This window comes from Phytophthora parasitica, assembly GCF_000247585.1.
Source record: "Phytophthora parasitica INRA-310 unplaced genomic scaffold supercont2.96, whole genome shotgun sequence".
NCBI classification, from domain to species: Eukaryota; Oomycota; class Peronosporomycetes; order Peronosporales; family Peronosporaceae; genus Phytophthora; species Phytophthora nicotianae.
In genome coordinates, this window is record NW_008649082.1 from 121,530 (window position 1) to 134,516 (window position 12,987).

General features: G+C 52.6%; 5 protein-coding genes across 6 annotated transcripts; 3 read left to right on the forward strand and 2 right to left on the reverse strand.

Moving 5' to 3' along the window:
* Window positions 1–154: 154 nt before the first annotated feature.
* Window positions 155–1,737, forward strand: PPTG_18967 (peptidyl-prolyl cis-trans isomerase; the record flags this gene model as incomplete). Its single annotated transcript, XM_008917212.1, has 3 exons — window positions 155–269; window positions 348–487; window positions 556–1,737. 3 exons carry the CDS (start codon window positions 155–157, stop codon window positions 1,735–1,737), a joined length of 1,437 nt encoding a protein of 478 aa, XP_008915460.1.
* Window positions 1,738–1,976: 239 nt separating this feature from the next.
* On the forward strand, window positions 1,977–7,412 carry PPTG_18968 (hypothetical protein; the record flags this gene model as incomplete). Its single annotated transcript, XM_008917213.1, has 1 exon — window positions 1,977–7,412. One exon carries the CDS (start codon window positions 1,977–1,979, stop codon window positions 7,410–7,412), a length of 5,436 nt encoding a protein of 1,811 aa, XP_008915461.1.
* A 571-nt stretch (window positions 7,413–7,983) lies between these two features.
* Window positions 7,984–9,117, reverse strand: PPTG_18969 (hypothetical protein; the record flags this gene model as incomplete). The annotated part of the gene is made up of 5 exons (XM_008917214.1): window positions 7,984–8,059; window positions 8,131–8,351; window positions 8,408–8,483; window positions 8,539–8,612; window positions 8,677–9,117. The coding sequence occupies 5 exons, from the start codon at window positions 9,115–9,117 to the stop codon at window positions 7,984–7,986; spliced, it is 888 nt and encodes a 295-aa protein (XP_008915462.1).
* A 156-nt stretch (window positions 9,118–9,273) lies between these two features.
* Window positions 9,274–10,740, forward strand: PPTG_18970. Of its 2 annotated transcripts, XM_008917215.1 has the most exons (3): window positions 9,274–10,016; window positions 10,111–10,120; window positions 10,193–10,740. In XM_008917215.1, exons 1-3 carry the CDS (start codon window positions 9,300–9,302, stop codon window positions 10,525–10,527), a joined length of 1,062 nt encoding a protein of 353 aa, XP_008915463.1. In that variant the 5' UTR covers window positions 9,274–9,299; the 3' UTR covers window positions 10,528–10,740. The 2 variants fall into 2 exon arrangements, with proteins under 2 accessions (XP_008915463.1, XP_008915464.1); XM_008917216.1 differs by having other exon boundaries at window positions 9,274–10,120.
* On the reverse strand, window positions 10,185–12,956 carry PPTG_18971 (hypothetical protein). The gene is made up of 2 exons (XM_008917217.1): window positions 12,534–12,956; window positions 10,185–12,440 (listed from the first exon to the last, which is right to left on the reverse strand). The coding sequence occupies exons 1-2, from the start codon at window positions 12,896–12,898 to the stop codon at window positions 10,763–10,765; spliced, it is 2,043 nt and encodes a 680-aa protein (XP_008915465.1). The 5' UTR covers window positions 12,899–12,956; the 3' UTR covers window positions 10,185–10,762.
* Window positions 12,957–12,987: the final 31 nt, after the last annotated feature.

The following is a 12,987-nucleotide window of genomic DNA, read 5'->3' on the forward strand; positions in this document are numbered from 1 at the left end:
CTTGCGAAACCCTCTGCAAACCGATTTGACGGTAAGATCTTCGCGAAGGCACTCCAGTCAGCAATTAGACACACAGAAGTAAGGTGAGCAACAGCGGCACGAAGACGAGATATTTTCCACTCATTCTTCTTTTATTTAGGGTAGAGATCACAAGATGGCCGAGGCTACGAAGAAGGAGCCTGTGGATTTGTCAGGAGACGGAGGCGTGCTCAAGGAGACGTACGTCGAGGGCTCTGGAGAGTTCCCGCCCGCTGGCGACGAGATTCGCGGTATGTAGCCCATGAATCGACAGATACACTCGCAGCAATGGATCTTAACCTTAATCTATGTGTGATTCTGTCTTCCAGCTCACTACACCGGTACGCTGCTGGACGGCACGAAGTTCGACAGCTCACGCGACCGCAACTCGGAGTTTAAGTTCGTACTGGGCAAAGGCAACGTGATTAAGGCGTGGGACCTGGCCTTCGCCTCGATGAAAGTCGGCGAGGTACGATGATGCATTGAACATTGTAGCCGGGATCAATGGACTGATTGGGTAATTATCTGTGACTGCAGAAAGCTATTCTGACCTGCAAACCCGAATATGCTTATGGCGCGAGCGGCAGCCCGCCTAAGATCCCTGCCAACGCGACGCTTAAGTTCGATGTGGAGCTCCTGGGTTTTAGTCCCAAAGCCAAAGAGATGTGGGAGATGGACGCCGAGGAGAAGATCGCCGAGGCGACCAAGCTCAAGGCTAAGGGAACAGAGCAGTTCAAGGCCAAGCAGTTCGACACTGCAGCTGCTACGTACACCCAGGCTGCCTCGTACATGGAGGACATGTATGATGTTGCTGACGAGGACAAGAAGACGATGAAGCAGCTGCAGACCACTTGCTTCTTGAACGCCGCGATGGCGTACCTCAAGGTCGACAACTACTCGGAAGCTGTGTCCGTCGCCACCAAGGCTTTGAACAACGATCCTTCCAACGTCAAGGCACTATACCGTCGTGGTGTGGGTCGCATGCACATGAACGACCTGGAGCGTGCGAAGGAGGACCTCCTGGCTGCTGGCAAGCTGGATCCGGCCAACCGTGAAGTGCGCCGCGAGTTTGAAGTGTTGAAGAAGAAGATGAAAGAGGCGCGTGAGAAGGAGAAGTCTGTGTTCGGCGGATTATTCGGCAAGGTATCCATGTACGACGACAAGTCTGCTGTGGAGGTTGAGCCGGTACTGGACCCCAACAACCCGAAGGTTTTCTTCGACATCAGGATCGGTGAGGAGGACGCCGGCAAGGTTGTGATGCAGCTGTACAAGGACATTTGCCCGAAGACAGCTGAGAACTTCCGTGCGCTGTGCACAGGCGAGAAGGGTAACTGCTCGACGGGGCAGCCCCTGCACTACAAGGGCAGCTCGTTCCACCGCGTGATCAAGAGCTTCATGATTCAGGGTGGCGACTTCACTCGTGGTGACGGTACGGGCGGTGAGAGCATCTACGGTGAGAAATTCCCGGACGAGAATTTCCGACTCAAGCACACGGAGGCTGGTCTGCTGTCCATGGCCAACGCCGGTCCGGGCACGAACGGGTCGCAGTTCTTCATTACGACTGTGCCCACGCCGCACCTGGACGGCAAGCACGTGGTGTTCGGTAAGGTGGTGGAGGGCTTCGATGTGGTCAAGCGCGTCGAGGGCCTTGAGACGGACAAGGGCGACAAGCCCACGCAGCCCGTCATCATCGCTGACTGCGGCATGTACGAGGCATAAAGAGTAGGAAGGCGCAGCATTCACTTGTTCAAGATATCCTCAGTGAATGTAGCCATTTTAGTCCCATTTATTTCCGAAAAACTACAACTGTGCTCTCATTGGTCGAAAAACATTGGGGTCAGTTGACTGGCGGCTCGACGTCGCTTTGGCTCATTCCTAGCCAACCGCAGCAGTGCGCATTCCAAGGCATCACGCGCAGGCGGACGTAGGCTCTCTCTTCTGCAGTTAGACCCGCCGCCATGGACGCGGCTACAGATCAGACCATCCTCCGTCATGAGGTGGCGGAGGTGGCCTTCGGCTTCTACAGCGATGTCGAGATCCGCGACCTTAGTGTCAAGCAGCTTACCAGCCGCTTGAGCTTCGACTCGCTTAACAACCCTGTGGTGGGCGGCCTGTACGACCCCGCATTGGGTCCCGTGGACTTCAACATGATCTGTCCTACATGCCACCAGACGCAAAAGGAGTGTCCTGGTCATCTCGGTCACATTGAGCTGCCTGTGCCCGTGTACAACCCCGTGCTCTTTGGCCAAATGCTTAACCTGCTCAAGCGCAAATGCTTCACTTGCCATAAGTTCCGTGTGGCCAGCGCTCGCTCGCGCGTTGTGCGTGTTAAGATCCTTTTGCTGGACAACGGCTTCGACAACGAAGCAGCCCAGCTAGGCGAACTGCTCGAGCAGCGCAACGGCGTCGAGGACGAACCCCCGCAGCGAACGTTTCAGCGCCAACAGGCCATTCTGGATGAGTATGAGCGCCTCGCGCTATCCAAGAGCAGCAGCAGCAGCAACGGCAAGACGCAGCTGCTGCGTCCACTGCCTCGCGTGGCTGAGGTGACTCGCGAAAAGCTCGCGATTGAGTTTCTCAAGAGCATGAAGAACAAGTGCGAGAACTGTGGATCCATCTCACCCGCTATCAGACAGGATGCCAACGCCAAAATCTTCCTCAAGGGACTTAGCGCACGCTCTCGCAAGGTCAACCGGTCCAAGAACCTGACGGTGACGTCTGCTCTAGACACTATCCGAGGCAATGTGTCGGACAAAGAGGACGAGAATATGAACGGAGATGACTCCGAGTCGGAAATGGAGGACGATGAAGATACGTACCCAGCCACGGAGGACTCGTCGTCACGTAGCAAGTTCCTGCCTCCTCTTGAGGTGCAGTCTCAGCTGCAGTTGATGTGGCAGAACGAGGATGGTCTCATGGAACTGCTTTACGGTGACCGCAACATTGCTAGCGGCCGTGTCTCTGGTCGTAAGCCCGACGGATGGCGCAAGTTCTTCCTTAACGTGATTCCTGTTGCGCCTTCACGTTTTCGTCCGCCCGTGTTCATGGGCGACAAGCAGTTCGAGCACGCTCAGAACTCTCATCTGTCGAAGATTATGACGCTTAGCGAAAGCATTGTTCAGAGTGACTACTACAAGCGCCAGGCCACTACGACGTCTGACGAGGATGACGCCGAGAAGGAGGAGCAGGTGAATCTCTCACGTAAACTCGCTCTGTGGACGGAGCTGCAGAACGCTGTCAATCTGCTGGTGGATAGCAGCAAGGCCAAACCGGGTACCGACGTTGCGCAGGGTATCAAGCAGGTTATCGAAAAAAAGGAGGGTCTTTTCCGCAAGCACATGATGGGTAAGCGTGTCAACTACGCCGCTCGTTCGGTTATCTCTCCTGATCCGTACATTAGTACCAGCCAGATTGGTGTGCCGCTACGTTTCGCTAAGACTCTTACGTACCCACAGCCTGTGACGCCGTGGAATGTGGAGGAGATGCGTCAACTTGTTACCAACGGACCGGACGTCCACCCTGGCGCTAACTTTGTGGAGAGCGAGAATGGACGTTTGATTGACTTGAGCAAGCGTACACCGCACCAGCGTGAGGCTATCAGTAAGACACTGCTTACGCGCTCTGCAAGCGCCCAGGGCACCAGCAAGAACCGAGTGAAGCGCGTTTGGCGCCACCTGAAAACTGGTGATGTGGTGCTGATGAACCGACAGCCGACACTGCACAAACCCAGTATTATGGCCCACACCACTCGTGTTCTTACCAACCCGAAGATGCAGACTATTCGTATGCACTACGCCAACTGTAACACGTTCAACGCCGATTTCGATGGTGATGAGATGAACATGCACTTCCCGCAGAACGAGTTGGCTCGTGCGGAGGCTTACAACATTGCGTCCAATGACAACCAGTATATTGTGCCGACGGATGGTTCGCCGCTGCGTGGTCTGATTCAGGATCACGTCGACTCCGGTGTGAAGCTGACTCAGCGTGACACGTTCCTCAACAAGGATATGTACATGCAGCTACTGTACAACGCCTGGGCTAGTATGGAGGATGCTGGAGTGGAAAAGGCACACATTGAGACTGTGCCGCCTGCTATTCTCAAGCCGGAGCCGCTCTGGACGGGTAAGCAGGTTATCACCTCGGTACTCAAGCTCCTGACGAAGGGCCTACCGCCTCTGAACTTGGACAGCAAGGCTAAGATTAAGGGCGACCTGTACGGCTCAGCGAACAACGAGCACATCGTGATTTTCCGCGATGGCGAGCTGCTTCAGGGTGTGCTTGACAAGAGTCAGTTTGGTGCGAGCATGTACGGTATGGTGCACGCATGCTACGAAGTGTACGGCGCCCGTATCGCCGCTGATTTCCTGTCTGCGCTTGGTCGTCTGTTCACGTGCTACCTGCAGTTCGCTGGACACACTTGTGCTATGGAGGATCTGACGCTTAACACATCTGCCGAGAAGCGCCGCCACAAGCTCGTCAAGGATTCGGAAGTCATGGGCGAGGAGGCTTACGCTGAGTTTGCTGGTCTTACGGAACTTCTCGAAAAGAAGCGAGCAGAGGAGAAGAATGGAAAGAAGCGCCGCATGAACGAGGAGGAACGCGCGCAGATCCGCGACCGTATGCGCACGCTGTTGTCTGGACCTGACGCTGACTACAACGCAAAGGCTCTCGATGCTCACATGATGGGCTGCGTGCACGGATCCAATAGTGACATTATCAAGACGTGTCTGCCGTCCGGCCAGTCGAAGGCGTTTCCGAAGAACAATTTCTCATTGATGGTGCTGACTGGAGCCAAGGGCTCCATGGTCAACCACTCGCAGATTTCGTGTGGTCTTGGTCAACAGGCTCTTGAAGGCCGACGTGTGCCTATCCTTTGCAGTGGTCGTTCACTGCCGTCATTCGAGCCATTCGACCCTGCCCCGCGCGCTGGTGGTTACGTTACGGATCGCTTCCTTACTGGTCTGCGCCCTCAGGAGTACTATCACCATTGTATGGCTGGCCGTGAAGGTCTGGTTGATACGGCTGTGAAGACCAGTCGTAGTGGTTACCTGCAGCGTTGTCTGATCAAGCATCTTGAAGACCTGAACGTCGGCTACGACCACACTGTTCGCAACAGCGATGGTAGCGTGATCCAGTTCCTGTACGGTGAGGATGGTATTGACCCCGTGCAAAGTGCCATGTTGTCTGGCAAGGATGCCCAATTCGACTTCCAGGCGATGAACCACCGCAGTATCTCGCACAAGTATGGTATCAATGCGAAGTTCTTCGAGAACACCAAGCTGGACATCATGAAGCCGTTGAAGCTACACCAAGAAGTTCGCGAGGCGAAGGAGAATAACTACGTTAACACGTCGTCGCTGCTGAGGGCTGGTGTTAAGGTTATGGCCCGCCGTTTGAAGCAGGGTGAGACCAAGTGGAAACGCGGCAACATCGAGTTGGGCTTCCATGCTGCTGAGATTGTGGCTTTGGCAGAGGAGAACGAGGATGGCCGTGAGTGCAAGTACGACATTAAGTATTTGGACACTGGCCTGAAGTCGTTTGGTGTTCCTCGCACTGCCAAATTCAAGGCGACCAAACCGACGAACGCAACTCGTGCCATGTCTGGTCGGGTAGACATCATTAAGGTGTCGCTAGAGGATCCGGTTATGCAGAGCCTGCCACTAAGCAAACATGTTGGTTTGATTTCGGAGCGTATTCAGGACAAACTGCGCAACTACAACACGCGTAACCCGTCTAGGTGCCTTGAGTTGATGAAAAAGAAGAAGAGCAAGAAGTCGAAGAAGAGCAAGCGTGCTGCAGAAGGCGAAGTTGATCGAGAGGTCATGCAGTCAAAGCACGTCGTGAGCCCTGACGCTTTCCAGCTTCTTGTGTGGGTGAATTATCTACGCAGTATGTGTGCTCCTGGTGAGAACGTCGGTATCCTGGCTGCCCAGGGTATTGGTGAACCGTCTACCCAGATGACGCTCAACACATTCCATCTTGCTGGTCACGGTGCTGCTAACGTGACGCTGGGAATTCCGCGTTTGCGTGAAATTATCATGACAGCCAGTCAGAAGATGTCTACTCCTATGATGACCATCCCTCTCCGTGACGATGTGGAGTCGTCCCGGGCACAGGAAGTGGAGCAGCGTCTGAACCAGGTCGCGCTTTCGGAGCTTATCAACAATACCAACGGTGTTCGTGTGAAGGACCAGTTCCACAGTAGCGAGAATGGTATCTTGTGGGTGCGCGATTACCAGATCCGTCTCACTTTTTTCAAGCTTAAGGAGATCAAGAGAGTGTTCGGATTGAGTGCCAACCAGGTGTTCAACTCTGTCGGACGGGGCTTCGTCGGCAAGCTGCTTACGCTAATCTCCCGGGAGATGAAGAAGAGCGGAGTGACTGTTTCAGCTGTGGCGGAGAAGAACAACTTCAAGGCTCCTTCGGGCGCTGACCGGAAGAAGACAAACGATGACGACGAAGATGATGACGATGAGCAAGGTACGCTTCGCTTTGGCAGCCGTGGTGAAGTCCAGGGCTATGGTGAGATGGACGAGGAGGACGAGAAGATTCGCAAGGCTCAGATGGCCGATGACTCGGACATCGATTCCGATGATGAGACTTCGGGCATTAAGAAGAGCAACGACGCGGAGTCTTCCGATGACGAGCCAATGGAGAACGGCTCCGCAAAGAAGTCCAAGAAGCAGCAGAGGAAGACTTTTACCGCTGATGGTATGGAATCCCTCGAGGTCCCGAACAGCGTGCGCAAGAACCCGTACTTTGTGTTCTGCGGACGCAACGACAAGGAGAACTACGTGGAGCTGCACCTGCGTTTCCCCACGCACTCCAAGACGCTGTTGATGGTGCCGCTTGTAGAAAGAGTTGCCAAGCAGGTGCTGGTGCAGTACTGCCCAGGCATTTCGCGATGCTACCTGATCAACCAGCGCATCGGCGAGTCGCAGGAGGAGAAACCGTGTGTACAGACGGAAGGTCTCAATTTCCAGGAGATCTGGGGCTTTGACGACATCCTGGATGTCAACAACCTCGCTACCAACGACATCTACCAGGTGCTGCAGACGTATGGTGTTGAGGCTGCGCGCGCAAGTATTTCCAAGCAAATTATGGACGTGTTCGGCGTGTATGGTATCAGCGTTGACCCGCGTCACCTAAGCTTGCTTGCCGACTACATGACCGCACAAGGCGGATACATGCCACTCAACCGTATGGGTATGAACAACAAGGGCTCATCTCTGCAGCAGATTACGTTCGAGACGTCCATGAAGTTCCTGTCCCAGGCTGCGTTGGGTGGTCTCGTGGACAAGCTAGAGAGTCCATCAGCTCGTATTGTGCTTGGCCAGCCGCCGCGTGTGGGCACGGGCACCTTCTCGCTTTTGCAGCCGATTGCATTATAAGCAGAAGTCACCCACTACACATAGCAAATAGAAGTGCAGCAGGTACAACACGAGCCATGTTCATATTTTCATGACTGCAACCTACAATATACACGTTCGTAAAGAGAAAAAAATCCTCCGTTATTCTTCACGTCGTCCTGGAAGTAGGTGAAGTTTGAACACTTGCTCTGCGCTGGAGCGTTTTCGTTTCAGATTCTGGGGGAAGATTAAAGCTCAAACGGCGAGGCATTGGAGGCTTTGACGGGGATGGCGGGTTATCGACGGACTCAACGCGAATTGGTTGGTCTCCAAAATAATTGCTATCACTCAAAGTGATTAGTGCACCAAGAACTCGATAAAGAGCAAGACTGAAAGAACCAACTACGTACTCGTATCGCTCCTTTTTCCAGTACTTCTCGAAGTGGTTGAGGAAATACTTGGTCACCTACGTGAGGTACGTTAGTTGGCGATCATTCTCAAAGACTCATGGTTCGCACATCAAGTCGATCCGACTTGAGGACGTCTGTGATTTTGAGAGCGCGAGGCGAAGTGGAAGCCACATGAGCTGGAGTAAACCTCTGCATTAGTGTATTCAAGTGACAGGCAGTGTGAGCTTTGTGAAGGAAAAGAATCCAACTGAATTGTGCAATCGTACTTCAGACTTCTGTCTGCAGGGACAGTATTGTCAACGCAAATTCTCTTCGACAACCGTATGAGCATCTCGCAGAACCCAGCATACGTCAGAACCCGGTCGTACTCTGTGGCCGGGGCTTTTGGGAGACTATCAATATACATAGTGGCGAACTCGGTTGTTGTTAGGACCCCGTGAGAAATGATGCCATACTTGCGGCCAAAAGCGACAGCTTCGGCGTAGCTCAGATGGGGTGGGCAATATTGAGCCATTTTCGGGTCGATTATTTCAAGCTTGCTATGGCTTTGAGCGGCGTAAAACATGAAGATCTGACGCAGCAACAGCAGTTAGTCACAGTGCTGTTTAAGACAAGAGCAAAACTAACCTTGGTGAGGGGGTCTTCAAAAGCTGCGAGCACCTTCTTGCACTCCTGTAGCTCTTGAGCGACCACCACACGGTTTCTAAAGCCATGATGTGTCAGTTCGCATTTTCAACTTACAAGTTTATCGAGCGTACCTCGACTTCTGTTGTTTTTCCAGACACGTGCGGACGAGGGAGTCATATGCTCGGCTCGGATCCTTATCTCCTGACTAAAAAAAGTATCACCAGGGAGTTATGACTCACTATTCAAACGGATGCGCCAAAGTTTCGCACCATTTTCGCGAAGTGCAAAAGCAACGCTGAAAACGCGGTAAAGTCGAGCTTCTTAGTGCTGTCACGGTCGGTGGGGTGGGTTTTGAGAAAGGCCTCGCACACGATGGCAACTTCTTTTTCAATCATCTTGGCCTCTTCTGTGTTGCTCCCGTCGATAATTCCACAGTCCTGCAGCAGCTTCACGACGTTTACGACGCGGATGCGTGTGGGATCTTCGCTCGAGATCTGCAGCGCATACGCCGTGAAAATCTCCCACAGTCTCTCCTGCTGCGAGCGTTTCCGAGCCATAACGAGACTCGCGTCAAACGGTGAGTCATACTTCTGCTTGCTTAGCTCTTTCACCTCACTCGAGCTCTTGCTCTTCGTCAAACTGTTGCTGGATCCGCGTCGACTGCCGTTGTCACTATGAGGCGATGTTGATGCGCTTTTTGCGTCCGCCATCGCTACGAGGTGTCTGAAGGTATCGAACTCTGAGGTCTCTAATGATAGCGCTTCAAAAGAACTTCAACTTCCTCACCCAATCATTTGTCGATATAATATGCAGCCATTTCCTCAAGTTTTTTTTGTGTACCACACTACTTCTGATTGAAAGGGAGGAAAGCTTGCTTACAAAAACCAAGTCAATGGAGACTCGAGTCACAAGTGACCAGCTCTTGGTGCCGCTCGAGAAGTTTGAGGCTAATGACCAGCTCGCCGGAACGCAACGCAAGCGCGAGCACAACGTGGACGACGAAGACAAGGATGCACAGAAGCGACGTACCGTGAGCAGGCAGTCGCGGCGCCACAACTGGCAGCCCAAGTACGAGATGGAATTCGGGCTCCTGGCCATCGAGCGAGATCCGGTCTCGAACGACGTGCTGTTGGCTATGTGCGGCTTCTGCAAGGCCTTCGGGCGGGAGGGCAAATACGACCAGCTGGTGCAGCAGGATCAGGAGTCTGGAAACGATACCAAGAAGCGGCGCAGACGTTCGCTAACCACCACCAAGTTCTTTCGTGCATTCCGAGTCGACAACATCCGAAGCCACTTGCAGGGCGCTCACCCACGGCGGTGGGCGGAATATGAGGCACTGCCCAAGCAGGAGAATGCGAGAACTCGCTATTTGCAGTTGCAGAGCGATCTGCAGACGTACGACCATCTCCCCATGGTCGACGACGTGGTGCTCGGGGGCCCAGCGCTCAATGCAGAATCGGACATGACCTATGCTCATGCACATGCGCTCGCCCAAGCTTCGGCGATTAGTGAAGCACAACATGTGGCAGCACAGGCGGTACATAATGGACACACCTCGACTGGATTCAGTGGAGGTAGTCAAAACAGCACGCAGATGACGGCGTCCTTGGTGCGTTTGTTGAGTGTATTCTGGTTTGATCGCTGGTCTAACTGTGCTGTGGTTGGTGCGATTGGTTGGTTTCGTTGGTGCTGTCATGCTTCAGACTTACAATGGTAAGCCATTTTACAACATGGATACTGCAAACTTCAACAGTCTCGTCAAAACTAATTTGTCGGTGTTTGCAGCTTCAGGTGTTGCTTCGAGCTCGGCGTCAGGATCAGCCAGCACTCGTAATGCGCACTTCGACTATGAAAAACACTTGACGGAGCAGATCGCGTTGGACCGTGAACGACTGGAATTTGAGAAAATGCGCTTTAAAAAGGAGGTCGAGCTACGCGAGCGTGAGCTGGCGCTTCGAGAGAAGCACATGGAACAGCAGATTGCTTTGCAAGAAAAATTGTGTGAGGCAAGCCGCGAGAACGCACAGATTGAGGGCGCCAAGTTCTATCGCTTAGCCGAAGTTTTGCGAGATGCGATCACAGGAGCCCAAAACTCATCGGAAGCGGCTTCTGTCGTGTAATTACAGTACTGTCGGTAAACGTGTTGTTCCAGAAGCTCTATACAGGTATAATTTGTCCGCAGGTTTTTTGTTGAGGGTAATATCAAGCATGTGCAGTTTCCAGCCGAACCAGCTTGCTGGCCTAGCGTCTCTGTCTTATGGTATTGCGGAGAACGGGTTCATGCACACAGCAACAACCATTCGAGCAAATAGAAAATACTACTTCTTGGAAACTAAAAAGGTTCGACTACAGTCTTCAGTGGTGGATACCTGGCTGTGCAGCTTTCTTGGGCTGACGGCTTGATTTCCGGTTCACGTTCTTCCTCTTCTTAGAGTGGGTATCATCAATTGTGGTATCACGTGGACCCAATTGAATATCCTGGACTGGAGTGCTAATTTCTTGCTTGGAAGCAGAAACGTCCAGCTCGTCGTCCTGTCCGATAGTTCCAGACGTGCTCATTTTACCTGACTGAGTCTCATAAGTGCTCCTTTCCGTCTCGCTCTTCAGTTCTGCCTCAATTGCCCGTCCATCTTGGTTGCTACGGACCACCTGCATTGGTTCTTTCCCTTGAACCACCGTCATTGTGCTCAGTTCGATTTCATCCTCGACCATTGTGATTTCGTCGTTCAGAAGGGCATCAGATTCGACATCGATCGAATCATCAGTGAATCCTGGTCCTTCGACTTTGCCTGCTGGGGCCGATGCCACTTGATTCTTGGGTTTTACCACCTCGACTTCCACTTGGGTTTCACTTGAAACTTGCTGTAAATCAGTTACTGCTTCGGGCTCTTCTGAACTCTCCGCCAGTGACATAGCAACTTCGCTTTGTGGAGCAATTTCCAGCTTGATGTCAATGTGAAGTTTCTTTACTTCCGCATCAGATGTCACTTCAACCTCTTCCACTTTCTCATTGCCGACATCAACCTTAGTAGTAGTTTTCGATTCACCTTCGTCCACTTCCTTTAGCCTAACTTCTCCACCGTGTGCTGTCGAGGAAGATTCGGAAAACGACCCCATCGTCGCAGAAGCGTCAAGTTCGTCCACTTCTATTGGCTCAGCCGAGTCTATCATTCTGTGCATCGGCTGGATAGCATCGCGATCCATTCGCTTTCCCGACTTAAAAGGAGAAGCTTCCAGTTTGGCCTGCCATTTATCGCTCAGTGATGACTCATCTTTTCCGGCTTGAGAAGCAGAAGTCTGTGGCGTTGATCGAGACCATCCAGGAATGCTCTGCTTATCCTTCACACGAATGCGAACATCTTCAAAGCACAGATAATCCTGAGCCTTGAGTGGGTTTGGAGGGTCACGATAGCACGGAATGAAATGATCCAGCGACTTGAAAGTCACGGCCACGTTACCTGCTTCGAACGTGGAAACAAACTGCTTATCACAAGCATCAACGTTTGATGTAGTAGCACACCCCCAGTACGCTACCCAAGTAACGCTTCCTCCTGGTTTCAGATTCTTCCCATCTAACGCAACTAGCAGTTCTTCATCCACCATGGCGAATGTCGGGTCGACCTTGTGTATCTCTGGCGCAGGAAAAGTTGCGTCGTACAGTTGAGTAGGCACATCCACCACAAACATCACCGCCATCAACACCATCAAGTATTTCGCCCATCGACGATGATAATGCAGCAACAGCCACGTATTCAGCAACAACAGCGCCGCATCAATACCCACAGGCATGCACAACTCCTGTGCCACCGTCCTTTCCCACTGAAGTAGCGCCGCATGACACGTCTCCGCCGCGCGCTGCATCTCGTCAATCTGGACATTTAGTTTTACTAGCGTATTGCTCACATTGAAAACGTCAGGCAGATCTCGGCAGATCGTCCAGTACAGCAGCACGAGCCCAAATATTATAAAGATCACATTAGTGAGTGCACAGCCGAAGAGTTCCTTCATGGAGCGACATTCCAACGGCCAGAACCTATCCATGACAATGGAATTGCACCAAAATCAGCTTTTAGCCCCAAAATTACGCAAGCACCACCATATTAAATACTGTAAAAAGTATTCTCACCCGTAGCTCTTGTGCCTCAAGCACGGGGCACAGAGGATTAGTAGTGGCGCCAAGGCCACGACCAGTAGCGACCATAGCGTTGACCGGATGAATCCAGGCGTGTCAACCATCACCACATCTTCAAAGTCTCCATTTTCACTATCGCTGTCCGGATGATCCTGCACGTACTGATCCAGGAAGTCTACCCATTTGGGGCGGCGCTTGAGGTTTTCTAAACGTTCCTCGATGTATTCAGGCGAGCCCACATCCAACGGCTGCAGTTGGTGGCTACGCTCCGGCGTAGAGGGCGCGCTGTCGTTGTCGCCGTCGAGGTCGTAACTGCTCTCGGCCTCGGGCTCGTCCGGCGCCCGTAGCCGCATGCGCATCGCCTTACCTTCACTTGGTCTTGATCGTTTTTGGGCTGAAGACTGTTTTTATTATTTGACCCCAGTGGTATTGCTATAATGAATATACT

Excerpts from the sequence above, each read along its gene's own strand:
- PPTG_18970 (XM_008917215.1), top strand. The coding sequence starts at position 9,300 with ATGGAGACTCGAGTCACAAGTGACCAGCTCTTGGTGCCGCTCGAGAAG.
- PPTG_18971 (XM_008917217.1), bottom strand. The coding sequence starts at position 12,898 with ATGCGCATGCGGCTACGGGCGCCGGACGAGCCCGAGGCCGAGAGCAGT. Across the intron at positions 12,441-12,533 it reads TTGAGGCACAAGAGCTACGG|GTTCTGGCCGTTGGAATGTC; the intron begins GTGAGAATACTT and ends TGTCATGGATAG.